At 47.6% G+C, this 22,525-nt stretch overlaps 2 protein-coding genes across 2 annotated transcripts; one reads left to right on the top strand and one right to left on the bottom strand.

The window, feature by feature from the left end:
• Window positions 1-3,295: 3,295 nt before the first annotated feature.
• Window positions 3,296-5,051, top strand: polr2l (RNA polymerase II, I and III subunit L). Its single transcript, XM_067974169.1, has 2 exons — window positions 3,296-3,520; window positions 4,632-5,051. Exons 1-2 carry the CDS (start codon window positions 3,426-3,428, stop codon window positions 4,738-4,740), a joined length of 204 nt encoding a protein of 67 aa, XP_067830270.1. The 5' UTR covers window positions 3,296-3,425; the 3' UTR covers window positions 4,741-5,051.
• A 4,231-nt stretch (window positions 5,052-9,282) lies between these two features.
• On the bottom strand, window positions 9,283-22,323 carry prmt1 (protein arginine methyltransferase 1). The gene is made up of 10 exons (XM_067974363.1): window positions 22,241-22,323; window positions 19,734-19,847; window positions 19,129-19,284; window positions 18,246-18,309; window positions 16,409-16,551; window positions 15,996-16,083; window positions 15,019-15,134; window positions 14,640-14,790; window positions 13,283-13,404; window positions 9,283-12,910 (listed from the first exon to the last, which is right to left on the bottom strand). Exons 1-10 carry the CDS (start codon window positions 22,256-22,258, stop codon window positions 12,827-12,829), a joined length of 1,056 nt encoding a protein of 351 aa, XP_067830464.1. The 5' UTR covers window positions 22,259-22,323; the 3' UTR covers window positions 9,283-12,826.
• Between the last annotated feature and the right edge of the window lie 202 nt (window positions 22,324-22,525).

Raw genomic sequence — 22,525 nt, 5'->3', positions numbered from 1 at the left:
TGGAAGCAGTTTTCTGTTCTCAGGACTTGAACTTCAAACATTAATCACTGTAACCTGTCTTTGCCTCGCTCATCTTTCTCACTTCGACATTATTTATAATTAGTTCTACCCCCATTTCTTTACTCACCCACATATATAGTCCCCTTAAAAAAATCATCCCGAGTGGCTTTTAAAGAAAATCACACATTAAACCCAAAATGTCACATTTAACTAATTCAACATCTCACAAAGTGTAAATAATAAGGAATTATATTAAACTGCAATTGCTGCAATATTTATTGTCCTGTATTCTGTTTGTATTTGACTTAATTCTCTTATTTTCCAGCTGTTTTCCCCCCTTTCCTTTGGCCCCTTTCCCTGTCCTGTGTGTTCTGTTCTTCAACCATTCTTTTTTTTTCTCCGCACTCCATTATAGAATCAAAACATTTTACAGCGTTCCCTAATTCCCTCCCTCCTATTTCCATATTCATTCCCCCCTCCTCCCCACTCCTTAATTCCCTCCCCATTCCCTGATTCCCCGCTCCCTAATTTCCCCCAATTCCCTCCCCATTCCCTAATTTCCCACTCCCTAATTCTCTCCCCCTCCCCTAATTCCCCATTCCCTAATTCCCCCTCCCCATTCCCTAATTCCCCCCTCCCCATTCCCTAATTCCCCCTCCCCATTCCCTAATTCCCCCTCCCTATTCCCGAATTCCGCCGCTCCCCATTCCCGAATTCCGCCGCTCCCCATTCCCGAATTCCCCCTCCCCTAATTCCCCATTCCCTAATTCCCCCCTCCCCTCCCCGAATTCCCCCTCCCCATTCCCCAATTCCCCCCTCCCCGAATTCCCATTCCCTAATTCCCCCTTCCCCTCCCCGAATTCCCCCACCGCTCCCCGAATTCCCCTCCCCATTCCCCATTCCCTAATTCCCCCTCCCCTAATTCCCCCTCCCATTCCCTATTTTCCCCATTCCTTAATCCCCCATTCCCCCTCCCCGAATTCCCCTCCCTATTCCCAAATTCCCCCTCCCGAAATTCCCCCCTCCCCTCCCCATTCCCGAATTCCCCCCTCCCCATATTCCCTCCTCCCCATATTCCCTCCTCCCCATTCCCGAATTCCCCCGTCCCATTCCCCCTCCCCATTCCCAAATTCCCCCTCCCCATTCCCAAATTCCCCTCCCCGAATTCCCCCCTTCCCCTCCCCGAATTCCCCCCTTCCCCTCCCCGAATTCCCCCTCCCCATTCCCGAATTCCCCCCTCCCCAAATTCCCCCGCTCCCCTCCCCAAATTCCCCCTCCCGAATTCCCCCTTCCCCTCCCGAATTTCCCCTCCCCATTCCCGAATTCTCCCCCTCCTCCAAATTCCCCCACTCCCCTCCCCAAATTCCCCCTGCCCCATTCCCATATTCCCTCCTCCCCATTCCCGAATTCCCCCTCCTCATTCTCCCTCCCCTAATACCCCCTCCCCTAATTCCCCCATTCCCGAATTCCCCCCTACCCATTCCCTAATTCCCCCTCCCCTAATTCCCCCTACCCCGAGTTCCCCCCCTCCCCGAGTTCCCCCCCTCCCCTCCCCGAGTTCCCCCCCCTCCCCTCCCGAGTTCCCCCCTCCCCTCCCCGAGTTCCCCCCTCCCCGAGTTCCCCTCCCCGAATTCCTCCCCATTCCCCCTCCCCGTCCCCGAATTCCCCCCCCCCGAATTCCTCCCCCCCCCCGAATTCCTCCCCCCCCCGAATTCCTCCCCTCCGAATTCCCCCTCCCCGAATTCCTCCCCTCCCCGAATTCCCCCCCCGAATTCCTCCCCTCCGAATTCCCCCCCCCATTCCCCCTCCCCGAATTCCCCCCCCATTCCCCCTCCCCGAATTCCCCCCCCCCATTCCCCCTCCCCGAATTCCCCCCCCCATTCCCCCTCCCCGAATCCCCCTCCCATTCCCCATCCCCGAATTCCCCCCCCCATTCCCCCTCCCCGAATTCCCCCCCCATTCCCCCTCCCCGAATTCCCCCCCCATTCCCCCTCCCCATTCCCCCTCCCCGAATTCCCCCCCCCATTCCCCCTCCCCGAATTCCCCCTCCAATTCCCCCTCCCCGAATTCCCCCTCCCATTCCCCCTCCCCGAATTCCCCCTCCCCATTCCCCCTCCCATTCCCCCTCCCCGAATTCCCCCCCCATTCCCCCTCCCCGAATTCCCCCCCCCATTCCCCCTCCCCGAATTCCCCCTCCAATTCCCCCTCCCCGAATTCCCCCCCCCATTCCCCCTCCCCGAATTCCCCCTCCCCCCCGATTCCCCCTCCCCGAATTCCCCCTCCCCGAATTCCCCCTCCCCATTCCCCCTCCCCAAATTCCCCCCCCCATTCCCCCTCCCCGAATTCCCCCCCCCCATTCCCCCTCCCCGAATTCCCCCCCCCATTCCCCCTCCCCCATTCCCCCTCCCCGAATTCCCCCCCCCATTCCCCCTCCCCGAATTCCCCCCCCCCATTCCCCCTCCCCGAATTCCCCCCCCATTCCCCCTCCCCATTCCCCCCCCCATTCCCCCTCCCCATTCCCCCTCCCCGAATTCCCCCCCATTCCCCCTCCCCGAATTCCCCCCCCCCATTCCCCCTCCCCGAATTCCCCCCCCCATTCCCCCTCCCCGAATTCCCCCCCCCATTCCCCCTCCCCATTCCCCCCCCCATTCCCCCTCCCCATTCCCCCCCCCATTCCCCCTCCCCATTCCCCCCCCATTCCCCCTCCCCGAATTCCCCCCCCCCCATTCCCCCTCCCCGAATTCCCCCCCCCATTCCCCCTCCCCGAATTCCCCCCCCCCATTCCCCCTCCCCGAATTCCCCCCCCATTCCCCCTCCCCGAATTCCCCCCCCCCATTCCCCCTCCCCGAATTCCCCCCCCCCATTCCCCCTCCCCGAATTCCCCCCCCATTCCCCCTCCCCGAATTCCCCCCCCCATTCCCCCTCCCCGAATTCCCCCCCCCCATTCCCCCTCCCCGAATTCCCCCCCCCATTCCCCCTCCCCGAATTCCCCCCCCCCATTCCCCCTCCCCGAATTCCCCCCCCCCATTCCCCCCCCCCCGAATTCCCCCCCCCCATTCCCCCCCCCCCGAATTCCCCCCCCCCCGAATTCCCCCCATTGCATCTACCCAACAATCGGAGTAGTGGCGCCCCCTGGTGCTTCCACCCTTACTCTCCCCAAGGCACATGCGCAGTCTCGCTCACTCAGACTCCCGCCACACGGCACAGGAATTGAATGGCTCACAAGCCCCGCCTCCCAAGGCACATGCGCAGTAACGCTCACAGATCCTTCCGTGGCACATGCGCGGTAACACACGGACTATATAACGCATGCGCAGGAGCACTTAAGCGGCGAAGGATCGAGAAGCAGGGGCCTTGTGTCGGTGGCGAGTGAGGAAATATCTCTTTTCGGCTAAATTCTCTCCCTGTTCCCCCTCTAGCGCAGAATGATCATCCCGGTCAGGTGCTTCACTTGCGGCAAGGTTGTCGGCAACAAGTGGGAGGCTTATCTGGGCCTGTTGCAGGCCGAATACACCGAGGGGTAAGTATCGGAGACCGAGGCCGGGGGTGAAGGAACTCGGGCCTCGAACCCGCTTCACCTGAACCCCCGCGCTCTGCGGGTGACGCCGCGGGCGGGCGGCGAGCGGCGGTATTAAGCTTACGGCGCGGAGATGTAGTTCGGTATCACGTGGTTTGTGACGCAGACACTCCCCGCAGCTGCGCACTTCCACCAGGGGCCAGGGCTTCAGAGCTGCTGCCAGGTCCCTGCGCTCGTGGACCATTCCCCATCCACATTGGCATCTGCATAGACCCCAACATCTGGATTTGACTCCCTGAACCTTCCCTCCTTTAAGATGCTCCCAGGGCAGGTACAGCACGGGTTAGATACAGAGTAAAGCTCCCTCTACACTGTCCCATCAAACACTCCCAGGGCAGGTACAGCACGGGTTAGACACAGAGTAAAGCTCCCTCTACACTGTCCCATCAAACACTCAGGTATAGCACGGGTTAGATATAGCTCCAGAGTCAGTGCCCCTTGGCCTGCTTAAATCTGCCAGGGATTCAAGTACCTTTTGCCTAAATAAACTGATTTGGCTCTGTTACTTGTGAAGGGAATTCCTCTCCATCTTGTACATTACTGAGAGCAATAAATATGCCTCTATACTTTTGTTTGATAAGGGTATTGAGGGATATGAAGTTGAGTTACAAATCAGCCATGATCTCACTGATGGTGGAACAGCCTGAGGGGCTGAATGTCCTACTGCTGTTCTTTTACACTGCATGCTGGGTTGACCAACCAGTTCAGTATTGACCAAGAATTTAATTGGCACTTTTACAGCAACTTTTATGTAACTTAAATGTCCCAAAGGGGTCAGGAAGAAGAGTGGTGGTTGGAGATGTAGTTCTTGCAGGTGGGGGGCTTTCAGAGGAGAACCCGGCTGCAGTCTACTCAGCAGAATCAGAGGAATGGAGGATATGTGTTGGAATATAGGGCTGGTGCAGACTGTAAAGGGTGGATGTGGAAGGATTTTAAAACAATTTTGAAGTTAATGTGCTGGGGAGCCAGTGGAGGACAGGGAATGGGGTGGGAAAGGTATAGAATCAGTAATGCAGCACTAACCTGTTACTGATGGTGGGTTATTCGTTCCCAGCGATGCACTGGACGCATTGGGCCTGAAACGATACTGCTGCCGACGGATGCTGCTTTCTCACGTAGACCTGATCGAGAAACTCCTGAACTATGCACCTCTGGAGAAGTGACACACCCTTGGTTTGTGGATCACGGCGATGGAAAAAGGATTACAGTCAAACCTCTGTGATTTGGTGGCAAGATTCTACACGTGGATAAGAACATAAGAAATAGGAGTAGGCCATAAGTCCCCTCGAGCCTGCTCTGCTATTCAATAAGAACATGGCTGATCTTTGACCTCAATTCCATTTTCCCTGTCTGATCCTCATGTCCCTGGAATGGTGAATCTGTGATTGCCAGTTAATCAATTGTTTTAAGTAGGGGAAGAGAACATTTTCCATTTGTAGTCTGTTTCTTGGAAATAAAATTTGTATTTAACTCATTTATCAGACCCATGTGTTTTTGTATAGGTGCACTGTAAATTTCTAATAATAAATATTCATGCAAGGGTATTCTGATTGGATTGCTATTCTTTAGTAAAGGAGTGAATACTGCACTGGATCTTGTACTTTATACATTAGTGTTATGGAGAGAAGTCATAGTTGATGAGGTCATTTGGCCCCTTGTGCCAATTCTAGCTGTTCTCCAAGAGCTATCTGCTCTAACCCCACTTCTGCTTTTTCCCTGTATTTTTATAATTTTCCAATACTTAGGCCAGCTCATGTTTAAATGTTATGAGCATTGCAAGGAATCCATCCCAAGTGAAATTGTGAATAGAAATTGAGTTAGAGTATTTTCAATCCACAGTGCCCCCTGGAGAGGGAATTGTGTGCAACATGTTTAAGGTGACTTCCAATCAGCACATTGAAAGCAGAACAAGGAAATTCAGAGACCATTAATTGCACTTTCCTAATCTTTTAATGTTGCAGATTGCCAGGTATTCCCAGTTGTCCTGGCAAACATGCCTCCCTCAAGCAGTACCACTAAAACAAGGCAAGTGGTGTTCACCGCCTTACTCTTTGTGGGATCTTGCTAGGGCAGAATATGGTCACCTTTCCTTACCCCAGTAACAATTCATTGTGTAAATTCTGCCTAGTATTTAATACTGATTTAAAACTTTGTGGGGTGACTATTAAATTCAACTTTCTCCACTAACCAACCTTGAATCCATCATATTAACATTTTAATTTTACCTAATTTTCTATGGTGAAATGACAAACTTAAGGTGGTGTCCCTGCTATTTCTGTAACTCACTGGTGTCAAAACATACTGCAGTAATGGAAGGTGTATTCCCATGTGGAGAAGTTTGTTTTTTCTAGTTGCCATGAATTGTGAGCAGGGATTGCTGGTCACTCAACTAGTCATTTTTATTGCTTAATAAAAATTGATTGTTTTTCACCTCTTGCAGTTCACTACCTGGTACATGCATGTAACCTAGGACTCCTCAACCCTCCCATATTTTCAGGATGTATGTTTGAGCACTAACTTGCACAGCAGCATCCATTTCCTTCTGCCTGATCCATGCTGTTGTTTAGCACTGTGGTAGAGCTGGGAGGTCAACTTCTGTTCTACAGAAATACTTAAGTTCTTGCAATGCAGAAGGCTGCTTTTGTTTTAATGAATGATGCCTGACTGGTTTAACTTGCATATATCTCAAGTTGCTGATAGAAACAGATTTGGGTTTTTTAAATTTAGGATTTATCCACCAGTAAAAACTCCAGGCCCATGAGATCCAAACAGGGACAAACTAATGAAGAAAAAGCAAATTGGACCGGGTTACCTGGGCTTCATGAGGCAGTTTGATGAGACTCAATGGAAAGGAGGGGTTGTATGTGGTCAGCTGATTAGAGTTAGTATTATGGTCAGGGAGGGATTTCTCTGGTTATGGTTTTGAAATACCAAACTACAAAAGGTCAAACACAGTCACTATGTGTAGTGACCAAGGGAACTCCTACCCCACTTAATTTACATGGTACCTTTCACTACCTCAGGACGTCCCCCAAGTGCTTCACAAATGAAGTACTTTTGAACATTGCTGCTGTAATGTAGGAAACGTGGGAGCCAATTTGCACACGGGGCGGTGGGGGAGGAGCTAAATACAATTAAAATCACTAAGGAATTGGTACTTAGTAAATTAATGGGACTCAAGGCGGATAAATCCCCTGGACCTCATGGCTTACATCCTAGGGTCTTGAGGGAAGTGGCAGTAGGGATTGTGGATGCTTTGGTAATAATTTTCCAAAATTCTCTGGACTCGGCAAAGGTCCCGGCAGATTGGAAAACTGCTAATATAACACCCTTATTTAAAAAGGGTAGTAGGCAGAAGGCTGGAAATTATAGACCAGTTAGCCTAATATCTGTGGTGGGTAAAATTTTGGAGTCTATTATTAAGGAGATAGTAGCAGAACATTTGGATAAACATAATTTAATAGGACAAAGTCAGCATAGCTTTACGAAGGGGAAATCATGTCTGACAAATTTGCTTGAGTTCTTTGAGGACATAACGTACAGGGTGGATAAAGGGGAACCAGTGGACGTAGTGTATTTAGACTTCCAGAAGGCATTCGACAAGGTGCCACATGAAAGATTATTGCTCAAGATAAAGAATCACTGGATTGGGGGTAATATTCTGGCATGGGTGGAGGATTGGTTATCTAACAGGAAGCAGAGAGTTGGGATAAATGGTTCATTCTCAGACTGGCAAGCAGTAGCCAGTGGTGTTCCCCAGGGGTCGGTGCTGGGTCCCCAACTCTTTACAATCTATATTAACGATTTGGAGGAGGGGAACGAGTGTAACATATCAAAGTTTGCAGACGATACAAAGATGGGAGGGAAAGTAGAGAGTGAGGAGGACATAAAAAACCTACAAGGGGATATAGACAGGCTGGGTGAGTGGGCGGAGATTTGGCAGATGCAATACAATATTGGAAAATGTGAGGTTATGCACTTTGGCAGGAAAAATCAGAGCAAGTTATTATCTTAATGGCAAGAAACTGGAAAGTACTGCAGTACAAAGGGATCTGGGGGTCCTAGTGCAAGAAAATCAAAAAGTTAGTATGCAGGTGATCAAGAAGGCCAACAGAATGTTGGCTTTTATTGCTAGGGGGATAGAATATAAAAACAGGGAGGTATTGCTGCAGTTATATAAGGTATTGGTGAGACCGCACCTGGAATACTGTACAGTTTTGGTGTCCATACTTAAGGCAGTACAAAGAAGGTTCACTCGGTTAATCCCGGGGATGAGGGGGTGGACATACGAAGAGAGGTTGAGTAGATTGGGACTCTACTCATCGGAGTTCAGAAGAATGAGAGGCGATCTTATTGAAACATAAGATTGTGAAGGGGCTTGATCGGGTGGATGTGGTAAGGATGTTCCCAAGGATGGGTGAAACTAGAACTGGGGGGCATAATCTTAGAATAAGGGGCTGCTCTTTCAAAACTGAGATGAGGAGAAACTTCTTCACTCAGAGGGTGGTAGGTCTGTGGAATTTGCTGCCCCAGGAAGCTGTGGAAGCTACATCATTAGATAAATTTAAAACAGAAATAGACAGTTTCCTCAAAGTAAAGGGAATTAGGGGTTACGGGAAGCAGGCAGGAAATTGGACATGAACTTAGATTTGAGGTTAGGATCAGATCAGCCATGATCTTATTGAATGGCGGAGCAGGCTCGAGGGGCCGATTGGCCTACTCCTGCTCCTATTTCTTATGTTCACAGCAAGATTCCAAAACAGCAATGAGATAAATGACCAGATATTCAGTTTCAGAAATGTTGGTTGTGGGATAAATATCACCCATTACAACAGGGAGAACTCCCCTGCTCTTCAAAATAATGCAATGGGATTTTTTTTTTACATCCAATTTCAGTACAGTACTTGAGTGTAAATGTGGATCTTGTGCTTCTGAATTGACGACTACTACTGAACCACAGCACGAGAACTGGCTTGCTTGCTTTAACATTGCTGAACTGTGGGAGACTAGGCTGATGCTGGCCAACCCCTTTGTTGGTAGTATAGGGTTTGTAATTACATCAAGTTGGATAGTCTGTCAAAGGGGATCAGTGCTTGCCCCGATAGTATTATCTACACACCAACTATATAAAAAAAAAACTAGTGCACTTATCAAAGAAGCAGCTAGGACAGACAGTATCTCTTGCTTTAACAAGAATTGTATACCATGTCAGTATAACAATTTCCAAATAACTATCTTGGGGGTGGGGAAGAATGAGCACTGCAGCTTGCACAACGGTAAATTGGCAGGGGGAGGGAGGGAGGAGAAAGAGTGTGTCTGTCAGTCTGCTGTTCGCTTATGTCTTTGTAAGCAGTCCCTAGGCAGGTCAAGTCTAGACTTGTGAATAAGCAAAAGCACACAGCTGCTCAAAATCTGGAACTAACAAGACGCTGGAAACACACAGCATCAGTGGAGAGAACAGACAAGTTAACGTTTTGAGTTCAAACCCTTCGTCAAAAGTTTAGACAAAGGGTCTGTCCCGAAATATTAACTTGTCAGTTCTCCAAGATTCTTGGCCTGCTGAGTGTTTCCAGTGGTTTCTGTATTTACCTCATGCTTGGAGAGTTGTGTATTAGCATACTATTACAAGAGGGGAAACTCTTTCCTCTAAATGGATATCCCATCAAAATGACCTTGGGGATTAGAAAAAAAGATTTGCACGAGAGTAAAGTCAAACTTTTATTCTCAATGAATGTCACCATATATAAAAAAAACCAAAAACATAATTTACTACACAGCCACAATGTTCAGCCAGTCAGTACTTGGGGTTTAAAAGACTAACGTGGCAGTCCCCACACACACGAATACTCTTTAAAAAGATCAATTTTCGGTACAGGTCAGGGCTGTAACAAAGCTTCAGAAATACAATTGCCCCTTTAAAACTAAAGGGGGAAACAGAAAGTGGAGCATCCTTCGCCTTCCTACCCCTAAAAGAAAACCCAAACGTATTGGGGCTACACTGCACAGCAGTCTTCCGATCCCAGGCTCAATCCAATTGCAGCCAACCAGCTATGTGCTAAAGGGCATCAGATGCAACGACCCTACTCCCAAATAGAAGCCAGGCGACTGATTTTCCGATCCTGGTCTCAGAAGGACTCACGTGTACAAGAGCGATTGCAGCAGCCCACCAAGCATCATTGGTCTTGGCTCAGTAACAGCGAAGATGAAATTGCACCTAGTAAGCAAATGTTACCAGCAATAGCTACAGGCCAATGTGCTCCGATTAAAGATTCAATTAGTGAGGAGGCATCTTAAAGACTGAGGAGAAGCACATAGGAAAAGTTAAAACATAGTCTCAGAACAGCACCATTTCTTGTTTGGCAGACAAATCATAGCTTGGTTACAGCCCTTGGATATCGTATTGTACATAACCGAAACACCATCTTCACATCAAAAAAACGGGCAAAGCGAGGCAGCACTCAGATTCCAAGGAGAGTCTGTTTCTAGTTTCACTTTCAGACCTGATGAGCAAGTCTAACCAAACAGGACAGGCTAACACCAAAGAATGTAGTCACCCAGCTCAGACTAACCGCACCCCGCCCTCCCCCCAACAAACACTGGGGCACAGGCTTCTCTTCCCTGCAACAATACATTATGGTGCCATGAATAGCTTTATCACAAGTACAAAACGTGAGATCATTTTGGAACTGGTAATGGTTCAGTGGGTAATTGCATTATGCACCAACTGGTGTAGTACTGAGCCATAGACTGGGAAGGTTTCAGGTTAGATCCTTGGTGTATGCAGAACTCAGTAAAGATGGGGAGTGGGGGAAGAGGGAGATTACAATTAGCTGCAGCACTTGTTGGGCTGGAAGAGGTAGAAACAAGAAAGTCAGCCAGGACTCTGGCTCACCATAGTGACCATTGTTGAGCAAAACTGAGCTCAGTCACCAGTGATGCTCACCAGCTACATAGCCTGCCAACACTTCCTGCCCAGACTCATGAGCCACCCTGTCAGGGAGGTGCACTTTAAATATGTATCTAGACAATGGATTACCCAGGGTCATAAATTACACCCACCACAGAGGTGGCACTCACAAAGCTTGCCAGTTGGAGGGAGGGAAATAAAACATTAGTGTTTTGAGCCAAAAACTGTCTTATGCTCCACAAGAACTAGAAGTCGAAGTCCTTTTCTCAACCTGAATGGTGCATCGCTAAGCAGATTGGATTCTGCTCAAACAATAACCGTTTAAGATAGTGTTATGGAACGATCATTACTGTTGCACCAAGGCTGCAACCTATGCAAGAGATATGCCACTCTGCAGCATTGCAGTGTCTATTTAATGCCCCACCTGGTGCAATCACTACCTGCCAAACAGAAGTAGGTGCTGGGTACAGGGGGGGGGGGGTGGAGAAAGAAAGATGACGACTCGGATAGTTAGTTACAACCCTGCGATTATTTTACTTGGGGAATGCAACCACTTCTGTTCAGGGTTTAAAACAAGTTCATTCTGATAAGTGGTAATCACATGAGGCACAAAGGGTACCACTATCAGTGATGTTTACGCAGCTTCCCTGCTCAGAGCAGGTTCCAAACATTCCTCCTCCTCCACTATTTCAGAACAACTCCCAATTTCTTATTGCGCAGTAAATTCCCAATTACTGAGCATCTAGCAAGGTAGTTGTTTAGCTGGGCTGGTAAGATTGCAGAGCTTTGATGACTTGGCTCTGCCAAGTTTCACAGTACATGGACTCTTGCAACGCACAAGACAAGCAGGCGGTCATAAACCTTCGATGCGGGCGTTCAGGCCCAGAGACTCTTTACATGCAAAATGAAGCATTTACACAAGAGCCTTGTGCAGAGGATAAACGAGCAGCAGCTACGTAGAGGTGAAGCAGCAAACTCACTGAGCTGCTCCCACCGCTTACTTGGCAAGTGCTTGGAAAAAAAAAGTTCACACCAAACCTCGAGTTCTTAGCAACTGAAGGAGGGAGGGTGGAGATTTCAAAATGTTGCCGATCTCATGGACGAATAAATCACCAGTAAAATCATTGAATTTTAGGACAAAAAAGGTAAGTTAAAGTGAAGTTGAACTACTTTTGAGGGAAAGGGGAACCCAGGGCGGGGGGAGGGAAGAGAAACCCATCAGTGGGACCAGGGACTCAGTGACAGAGCATCGAACGTCCACATCCCAGCCTCAAATGCCAGGAGATGCTGACCCAGCTAAAGAGCGACCTCCTTGGAGAGTAGAATGTTTTTTAAAAAAAACACAAGATGTTACCAGAAGCCACAATTCAATTATTTAGACCTTCAATACAGGAGCAATTTAACAACAGCTGTAGGATTTGTGTAAACAGCCTAAATACAGAAACACCACTCACAGCCACTCCCAGCACTGGTATTTTGAGCCCAGCAATTCTGAACAGCGAGGAATCAGATATTTGTGCTCATGCAGTCTTACACAAGCTAGAGAATTGGGTGCAATAGAAATGGTAGGTTCACCTCCAGTTTTCCACGCCGGGAACAAGTTTGAAAAGTAAGTCCACCAAAACATACACAAAAGTTTCCTCAACCCAACTGCATTTGTTTGAGGATTTGGCCCGTGGACCCCCCACCCTTCCCATCTCTGAAGGCAGAAGGTTTCTATAATAACAGCAGTTTTAACTCTTTCTCCACCACACATCAAGACACACCCCACTCTTGAGAACAAAGGTTCTCCCACTCAGGAACAAGGTCCCAAAATAAGTTTTAAAAAAAAAACAAAAATAAGATGCACTTGTAAAGTTGGGTCAGAATCACTTTGCTTACTGAAGGATGATTTGCCAAATTAGGGAACTAGCAGAAATCTAAAGTACCATTCTTAAGAGAAAGACAAAATCACAGCTCAATTCACAGGATAAACTTGACCAGATCTTAACCCCTCCCTGCCAAGGTAGATCCAGCTCAGTATCGGGGATTTGCATTAAAATGTTTGTTTTAAAAGAGATCAAAAACACACATCAGCAGAGCAGCTTCTCCAAGAATGGTTCCATAATAGCACAAGTGGCAGCTGCTATAACTAGAATTTTTCTAGATGCCTTTCTCTCCCCCGGCCCATATGCCATGCTAACGGACTTCGACTGAGAGGAGAGAGGAGCAGTCAGTCGCACAACCAAATTACTTCTTTTTTGAAAACAAGGTTATCTACATATAGGACACTACGGTGGGCACGCTCGAGCCTGCGAATGGAGCAATGTGGACGGTGTGCGCGGCTGGAGAGGAGGGTGGATCTAGCGCATCTTGTAGTCGATGGAGCTGGATGTCTCGCACAGCTGCCCCTTGAATTCAATGTCGACGGTGAAATCTAGGTCCCGCTGGAAAAAAAGTCAATTTAAAAAAAAAGTTTTAATCTGTTGTTTCAGGCGAGTATAGAATTCTCTACCACGTTCCGGGCTGCATGCTTACTGAGACACAAGAAACCCGCTCCCCATACTAGTGCCATTGTCACTTCAGTTGGATTAACAGGAGGGGCTCCAGGCCAACAACAGTCCTTGTTTCAGACTCCTCTCCAGAGCAAATGCTCCGTTCTGGCATCATCCTTGTAAATTATTTTTTTTTAAAACTCTCTCCAATGCCTCTATATCCCTTTTGCAATATGGAGAGCAAAACTGTGCACAGAAGTGCGCTGCGGCTGTAATCTTAGCCACAAATGTTTCTACTTGCGCGCGGGTGTTTTCTAAACTTACATTGTTCTTGGCGTTAGGTTTCATGCTGACCGTTCCGAAGATCTCCTCGCCTCGCTTGACCGTTAGATAGTCCTCCATGTAGAAAACCGTCTGCTTCCAGTGAGTGTAAGGGGCGTCAGGGGCTGCAAGCAAAGAACGGAGACGAGTTACGCCATCGGCATGGGTATTGTGCACCCATGGACAGGAGGGGAGACCAATTTTACCTGGCAACACTACAATCATTCAGCCTAATCGGTAACACCACTCACACAGTACCACGACGTACAGCAGGTAGTTACACAGCACACAAGCAAGCAGAAAGACTTTGCAACTAGAGATCCAGGATTTTACACCCAGAAAACAGGAAGAGGAACAAATTGCAAAGAACTTTATCCCCTTCCAAACAAATTATATTGTTTCTTCCGCATCCGAGCCTCAAGTGTACAAGTTGACTAGATGACAAGAGAAAGGAAACGATGCAAATCAGTATTTAACAATAAGGCATCTTGGTTTCTTGCCTCACTGCTTTACCGTTGAGAGCTGACTCAAGTTGAACAGCCCAACTCCCTCTCCCCTTCAAATGCTGACTCATGCTGGGATATGGCTATCGTCGCTGGCAGCCCTTCAATGCCTTATCCAAGCAGTTAATCTTCATTCCGAACTCAGACAGCGGGGACTGGGTAGGCTATTCACACACAGGAGGGCAGACTGTAGCAGAGCCCAGCCATGTCCTCGCTCAACAGCTACGTGCACTCCCCAGCAGGGTGTGCTGATGCTCATTAGCAGCACTGACATGACTGATCTCTAATTTAAAGGAGGCCAATTGCACTGGCCCAACTGTTCAGTTTAATTACCACATGTAATAGATATATATTCAAAATTAGGAGTGGTTTTGATAAAGTAGATAGGGAGGAACAGTTTCCACTGGCGGGGGTGGGGGGTCAGTAGCCAGAGGACACAGATTTAAGACAATTGGCAAACGAACCAGAAGGGAGATGAGAATTTTTTTTGTTTTGTTTTAAAAAGTTGTTACGATCTGGAATGCTTGAAAGGGTGGTGGAAGCAGATTCAATGGTAACTTTCAAAAAAGGGAACTGGATTATGAACTTGGAAAAGGAAAAGTTTGCAGGGCTGTTGGGAAAGAGCAGGGAAGTAGGACTAATTGAATAGCTCTTTCAAAGAGCCAGCACAGGCACGATGGGCCACATGGCCTCCTTCTACACTAAGATTCTATAATTTACAGTAGATAGTGGACAAATAGTGCTCAATGAAAGGTCTGTTTAGCCAGCATCATTTAAAGTATAATTGCAGTTATAACCTTTGTCACGCAGCATCATATAAGACAGACAGCTGCTCTGAAGTTCCCTTCAGACTGTACCTGTGGAAAATCCTGTCCTCTTGTGGCACCGGGTGAACTCTATGTTGAAGTACGCCACCAGTGCGTGGATGTAGTCGTTGCGTGTGATTTGTAGGCAGAATGGTGATGTGAATGACAAGTCGTCTACTTTCACTGTGTAAATATCCACCTCCTGAAGAAACAGATAATATATACTTAAAAAAAGTGTACACAACTCTTACCCCACTTTAGTCTTCAGGCCATGCAACTCCTGCACCCAAACCCCTGCCAGGCTTGTGGCATCCTTTGGATTGCTGGAAGGAGTTTACACAACAGTTCTACCCATCAATGTTTCACCCTTGCAGTTGCTTGGCTGCAGCTCAAAGAGGAAATGCCAAATGTAATAAAATCGGATGCTAACCTTGATGAGGCAGGCATTGGTCACCAGCTGCTTGGGATCCACTACGTCCACCAGTGGTTCCTTGATGGCCACATCCTTGATACAGGACATATCGAAACCATAGACATTCTCCCACCCTGACGACAAAGGTAAAGAGGCTGGTTATAGCTTGTAGACAAATTACCGTTAGCTATAAAATTCTACCAATCATAACCACCCCCCCAAACTTCTAAAACCATGCAGTTCCAGAATAATCTACTGACACGCTCTTCGGCTCAATCTTCATTTCAATTTGGGGGGGGGATCCAGGTTTCCACTACCCCCTTTGTGTGGAAAAAGTGCTTCCTGATTTCACTCCTAAAATGGCATCCCTTTCATTTTATTATTCCCCCACCAGAAACAGCTACCCTATCGAATCTGTTAATCATTCTAAAGACGTCGATTAGATCACCCTTCAACCTTCTAAATAACAGCAATAATCCAGAACAGAACATTATACAGAACTCTCCTCAGACTGCCGCTCGAGGGCTCTTTGAGTAGTGCTGGGGTCCCATACACTATAAAAGTGATTGCTGTATAGCTAAAATATCCCGGTGTCAACCATGGCTCAGTGGGTAGCATTCTTGCCTCAGAATCAGAAGGTTGTGGGTTCAAGTCCATTCCAGAGACTTGAGCACAAAATCTAGGCTGACACTTTAGTGCCCGTACTGAGGGAGTGCTGCACTGTCAGAGGTGCCGTCTTTCGGATCAAACGTTAAATTGAAGGGAGTTCTCCCGGTGTCCTGGCTGATATTTATCCCTCAACGAGTATCGCTAGAATAGATTATTTGTCATTATCACATTGCTGTGTGTAAGAACTGGCTGCCGCGTCGCCTACACTATAACAGTGATTACACTTCAAAAGTACTTCATTGGCTGTAAAGCAATTTGGGATATCTGGAGGTCATGAAAGGCTATATATATATATTTTTTAAGAATGAGCTTCCATGCAAACTTACAGTGGATCTTGTAGTCCTTGTACTGTCGGTCTTCGATGGCTGTGACGTACAGAGCAGCTCGGTCTGGGAAAATCAGTCCGTCTGGTTGCTGAAAAAAAATCAGGGAACAATAAATGAAACAACGTGCAGTAAAATCCCAGCCTTGCACCCAGAACTGAACTGCTGACTGGAGGGACACACTTTACTGCACTGGTTACGTTGAATACCAACATTTTTTTTTAAATCGAAGTTGCAGCCTTGTTCTGAATGCATGTAACTGGAATGAATTCAACAGCAAAGGCGAAATGGTGAGATCCATTTGAGATTTACACACAGGCTTTGCTGGGTCTCTGCTTCCATACCGAAGTCAAGCAGTCTTGCTCTCAGCTTGCCTACAATCATGCACCGTCCCCTAATTTGCCCTCGACACATACCAGCCATTTGTCCCTTGCATAGATGACTGTGTTCAGCATCGACTCGTAGAAGAGACAGTAGCCCATCCACTCGCTAATGATGATGTCCACCTTCTCCACGGGGAGCTCCACCTCCTCAACCTTGCCCTTGATTACAGTGATAACTGCAAAGGGAAAGAGGGGCATTCAGTACATTCACAAGCAGCTACAGCAGCGCTCCCTACACCCACCAAATTACATTTCATGACTTGATCTTGCCAGTAGTGAAGATTTATGTAGCAGTAGATGGACAACGTACCAATCAGCCCCCGCTTCACGTCAGACCACTTAAAAATCTAACCCAGTGGCTCTATAGATCAGACAGTAAAAGGGCCAGAGAAACTCTATAGAGGGGAGGGTCAAACCCCAGTCAGTGGCGAGAAAGCAGATCTCAGCTGACTGACAAGTACAACAAGTCTTACTGCTAAAGATTTCCCTTAACTGTTGAGCAATCTTCAAATAATGCCGGGGGCTTAGTGAGCAGCCATTTCACTTGTCGAGGTAGTGCAACATTCAGATCAAGTTTGACCCATTTAGGCCACATCCAGCACCATCCTGCATTCACATCACCCACTTCAGCTCCCAGTGCCCCAGACGATCGATTTCAACAACTTCATCCCAGTTTTCAAATTCCCCGGCACCCTGTCCTATGCTATTCAAGTAATTTTCCCCCTCCTCCTCATTTCCATTGGCTCGTCGCATGGTCCCTTTCCTCCCACTGTTCCAATAAGTCCACGACTGCATTCCTACCGTCTGGGATTCTCTTCCAAACCTACTCATTTTGCTATTCTTCTCTAAAAAAAAAATCAGGGAACAATAAATGAAACAACGTGCAGTAAAATCCCAGCCTTGCACCCAGAACTGAACTGCTGACTGGAGGGACACACTTTACTGCACTGGTTACGTTGAATACCAAAATTTTAACGCCTCCTAAAAACCCCCTTGCTCTAACTGCATCTTCAGCACCCACCCCCACCTCTAAACACCTACACTTCCTGCTTGGTATCTAATCCTTTTCTTGCATACCACTCAAGACAGCCCATTACATGAGCAGTGCCATTATCAAATGTAATTTGTTGCAGTCCGTTTAGCTCAACTAGGGCAGCAGTGGGGAGGGTTACACCCCGACGGAGAGAAGGAAACCTTCTCTGCCCAAGGTCACATATTGAATGATGCCCTGCCGAGAGTCCGCTTGCATGGGCACCATTTGAGTCATAGAAAATTTACAGCACAGAAGGAGGCCATTCAGCCCATCGTGTCTGTGCCAGCAGAAAATGATCCACCCAGTCTAATCCCACTTTCCAGCACTTGGTGCGTAGCCTTGTAGGTTATGGCACTTCAGCTGCATATCCAGGTACTTTTTAAAATGAGTTGAGGGTTTCTGCCTCTACCACCCTTTCAGGCAGTGAGTTCCAGACCTCCACCAACCTCAGAACATTTTTTTTCCTCAGCTCCCCTCTAATTGTTCTATCAATTATTTTAAATCTACACCCCTTGGTTATTGACCTCTCTGCTAAGGGAAATAGGTCCTCCCTATCCGCTCTATCTAGGCCCCTCATGATTTTATACACCTCAATTAAATCAGAATAAGATAGTGTCGGCCACAGTGCATCCCACAGCCGATCAGTTAACCAGTGCACTCTGCAAGTTCTAGTACCTAAACACTCTTGGCCAGGTGCCTGCAAAACGACACTACACCACAAGTCGACACTTCCAGTAGAAAGAAGGAAAAAAAGACACAGAACTTTTATTGGCCTGTAAGGACTGCCTGACATCTTTATAGGGCACGAAACACAAGCTCAACACTGTGGATCCTCACCGTGATCTAGGTTGTTTGCTTTAATAATCTTCTCAGCATATTCTGAGATATTGGAGCACTCAATCTGTAAAAAAGAAAAACAGCCTGGAAAATTAGCTCACATTTTCAGCACACAATCAAATGTTTTCGTTCAAACATGTAGGCATTTTTTAATTAAAAAATGGGAAAAGGCCAAATGTCGTCAGTTTACATTAATAAAAACACTTGCATTTTAACATTTTTTCATTCGAGGATGGAGAAGGGAAGAAAATGCAACTAGAATTCCCATTTCTCACCACTAAGTGGAGATTCCGTTGGGAAGGGCAGAGGTATGGCTGGCAAATCAGGTGAGGCTCAGGCGTGGATTTATGCGTCACTATGACCAAACATCCTTCCGATACAGAGACTGACCACAGGACATAGTACTGGACGATGGGCTGAGCTAAGGCAGCAAGCACTGGCAGGCTACTTAGACCACGAAGGCATTACAGCGAAGCCCGATCCACTCACTCACTTTCCGGCACCACTCAACAGACAGGTACAGGTGGATATTTTCTCCCTAGCCCAGGGTTGACTGTAGTGACCCTAGTTGAGGTCAGCCAACTATTGAATGGTGCATTTGCACAGTGCCACTGTGGCTCCCTTAGCAAGGCATCTAGCATTCAATAAACCCGACCCTTTAATTTAACAAGTTCAACTACATAATGAAGAAATTGCATTAATACAGCATCTTGTCTTTCAAATGAATCAAAGCACTTCGCATACAACAAATTACCTTTGGCAGCGAAGCTACTTGTGTAGGAAAATGCAGCACAACAATGTCCCACAGACAGCAATGAAATAAAAAGATTGACAAGTGCCACCAACTGAGTCCTGCTCACGATCGACGAGGTGAAGTTCTTACCCCAATAACTTTCTTGGCACCGGCCTTGGCTGCGAACATACAAAGGATGCCTGTCCCACTTCCCACATCTAGGACTATCTTGTCCTTGAAGAGATGTTTGTTGTGGTACATGGAGTTTCTGTAGGTCAAAGTGCGAACCTCATCCTTCAACATTTCCTGTGGCAGGAGAAGAGGAAAGCGTTTTTAAAAAAAAATAATCACAGGTACTAGAGGTGGGTTCTTGTTTACCAACAAGGTAGAGATTCAGGTTCGAAATGCTCCACCACCCTCCGGAAGCCACATTTCTAGGCCGATCGCAGGCTGACTTACTGTTGCCAGCCTCTAATGCCAAACTGAGGTGTCTACAGTGTTCCTCCTGTGGGGGAGTGCAACGTCCAACCATTGGCACCGCATTGAGAACTCACCCTGAGAAAACCACAGCCAGGAACTCAAGTTCTACCAGTCTGCAGTGCAATAAGTTGGCACTGCTCTGCACTGAGTCACACTCAGTTATCAAGCACCAGGCTTAGAAATAATGCACTTTGGTAGAAAACAGCAAGTCTAGAAATTAAAACTCCTGTATCCAGATCTGAACAGATAATCCCTCCCCAATTCCTGCAATTCACCTCGTGAATTCCAAAGTGCGCATAGGAGTCAAAGTAGTAATCCTTGGAAGTCATGTCCTCTGCGACAGCCTTGGCTGGGGCACTGCCTTCCGGAGCACTAGAGTGTGAAGACACCTGGAAGTCAAATTAGACACAAGGTTATAGGTCAGACCAAAAAAGATTTTCCTTAAACTCAAGTCACCAATGAAAAGATCTGAAAGAAACTTGACAATGAGGTTAAGTGTGAATTCAGGCTACGATTGTCTGAACACTTTCAGGGCCACATCAGCGAGACTGACTTACCTTTCCCACCTGAACACACACGTTAGCTTAATCAGAACACTTCTCTCCACCCACTCAGAAAAGGAAAACCTGAGTGATACGGCCATCAAGCGGGGTTCAGTATCCTTCCCACTACCCAATGTAGAAAAATGTTAAAAGATTGGTTATGACCACGGCAGGCAAGCACAGATCTCAAAGGAATCTGTCTGGCCATTAAAATGAGAATATTACCGTTCAGGGAGCATACAATCTGAACTCCTGGCTTTACTACAACTACTTGAAATTATATAGCACCTATAGTGCAGAAAAATGGACCAGAGCTTCACAGAAACAATCGAAAAACAGAAGCCAAGGAAGGACATATTAGGCTTGTCAAAGAAGTGGGAATAGGGGATTTTAAAGGAGAGGCAGACTAGTTTATAGAGGAAATTCCAGGACATGGGGCCTAGGCAGATGAAGATGCAGCTGCCAACCATGGGGCCAAGGGAGGGGGATGGATAAGAGACCGGAGTGAAAGAAACAGTGACTTTAGAGGTGGTTTGTAGGGCAGCAATTTATAGAAAGAGAACAGTGAGGCCATGAAGGAATTTAAACATAGGGGTGAGAATTTTAAATTTGAGGAGTTGGGGGCTCATGAGCCATAAGTCAGCGAGAGGGGAGCGGGGGAGAACAGGGACTGAGACTTGGTGCAGGATAGGATATGGGATGAAGAGATTTGGATAAGCTGAAGTTTATGAAGGGATACAGGCTGGGTTATTAAAAAAAATATTTCTGTCCTCACCTCCCACGAATGCTTCCCTTTTAATCCAGACAATAATGAACTAACATTCCAGTGCACCATACCCTGACAGATCTAAACTGAAGCTGGAGGTTGTAGGTGTCAGAGCCAACCACTAACCTAGGGAATTAAAAGTAACCTGTGCATTCCATAGCAACCATTTCAAGAGTTTCTGCACCAATAGGCACCAAACTGGAGATTATAATAAAATTGCACAGTAATAAAACAGCAATGCATACCTACTGACCACTTATTCAAATCATTCACTTGTGCAACGCAAATTTGGAGGGAGTAGTAATTAGTCACTTTGCAAATCTCATCCATGAGAAATTCTCAAGAATTGCCTTTAAACTAATCAAGACAAATTGATAAACCATGATAAAGCTGTTACCATTGACCACAATTCTGAACATTGGGAGGTTCGAAATGTCATTTCTGATACAATGTCCGATGACTCACTTCCAAAAAAAAGTTTAAAGAGCCCCAACTCTACAATCCACACAACTTAAAATATTAGATTATATATGCACGAGAGAACAAAACTTCCCTGTTTCCACCTTTATAAAAATGAGCTACTGTACATTAGGAGATAAAATTAAGTTGCACCACCTGAGGCACAAACTTTTCGAAGATAATCAGGACTACTTATTCCCCACAAAAAGTTTTCTTGTTTAAACAATAAATAGTTGAATAAGACTTCAGTCACAGATAAAAAAAATCTGTTCTGTTGGAGATCAAGATAACCTTGCATTGGCTCCAAGTAAAAGTCAGACCCTCATGTGAAGAGAAACAAAGGGTTTTCCCCCCTCCCTTGAAACTGGTCAAATTTCAATTCAGAATGTAGTTAGGGAAAGTACCCCCCAAAAAAAAAGTGAAAATATAAATGGCTCAAAGTGTTAACATTTATAAAGAAAAGCCTGAATATTAGGAGGTGGGAGGGGGGGTGGGTTAGTCCCCTGTAGTGAGGGGCTGACCAAGATCCTGGGATAAGATGCATCATTTCTGGGGGGGTGGGGGCTACACAGTTCGCCCCTCCCCCAATGGGGCCCCGGTTTCGCCTCAATCCCCACGCACCACATGCCGGACCGGGGCCCGCACGCCGCCTGCTATCCGTCCCGCCAAGCCCAGCACGGGGAGGCAGTAATAATTCTCGCTCTCCCTCCCTCCCTCCCAGGCTCGGGCCCGCTCTCTTCACAATCTCCCCCCACCACCACCACCACCAGCCGCTGCCGGTAACTAAGGGCCCCGATTGCACGCCTCACGCCGCCGCCTCCATTTTGCCCCACGCCGTCCCGCCTCGAACAACTAATGAAGCGCCGCCGCCGCCGCCCCTCCCACCCGCCGGGCCGCGTTGCCATCGTTTCCCGCCCGCCGGTCCACCCGCTCCGGTGCGGGGCCGAAGCCGCGTTGCTATGCTTTTTATCCGGTTAGTAAGCAGCAGCATCGCCCCCCTCCCGGATCCTCCTACCTCCATGCATTCAGCCATCTTGTGAAAGACTTGCCGTCATATTCGTCGGAGCTTTTATACGGAAAGGGCAGCGCTTGGACCCGCCCACCCCGCGCCCTAACTGGCTCGCCGCCAAGCGCCGCGGGCTCCCCCATTGGGCGGCTCGGCTGCCACTCACAGCCGCGCGTCCCCGCCCGCCCGCGTTTGCGGAAGCAGCGATTGGCGAACACGAAACGGCGGCATCCCATTGGGTAACGAAGCAGGCGGTTGGGGGTGGGGGGGGGGGGGGGTGGGGCTTGTGCCCGG

The sequence above is a fragment of the Heptranchias perlo genome, chromosome 40 (assembly GCF_035084215.1).
Source record: "Heptranchias perlo isolate sHepPer1 chromosome 40, sHepPer1.hap1, whole genome shotgun sequence".
Lineage (NCBI taxonomy): Eukaryota > Metazoa > Chordata > Chondrichthyes > Hexanchiformes > Hexanchidae > Heptranchias > Heptranchias perlo.
The sequence above is the reverse complement of the archived record's forward strand: the minus strand, read 5'-3'. Positions and strand labels throughout refer to the sequence as shown.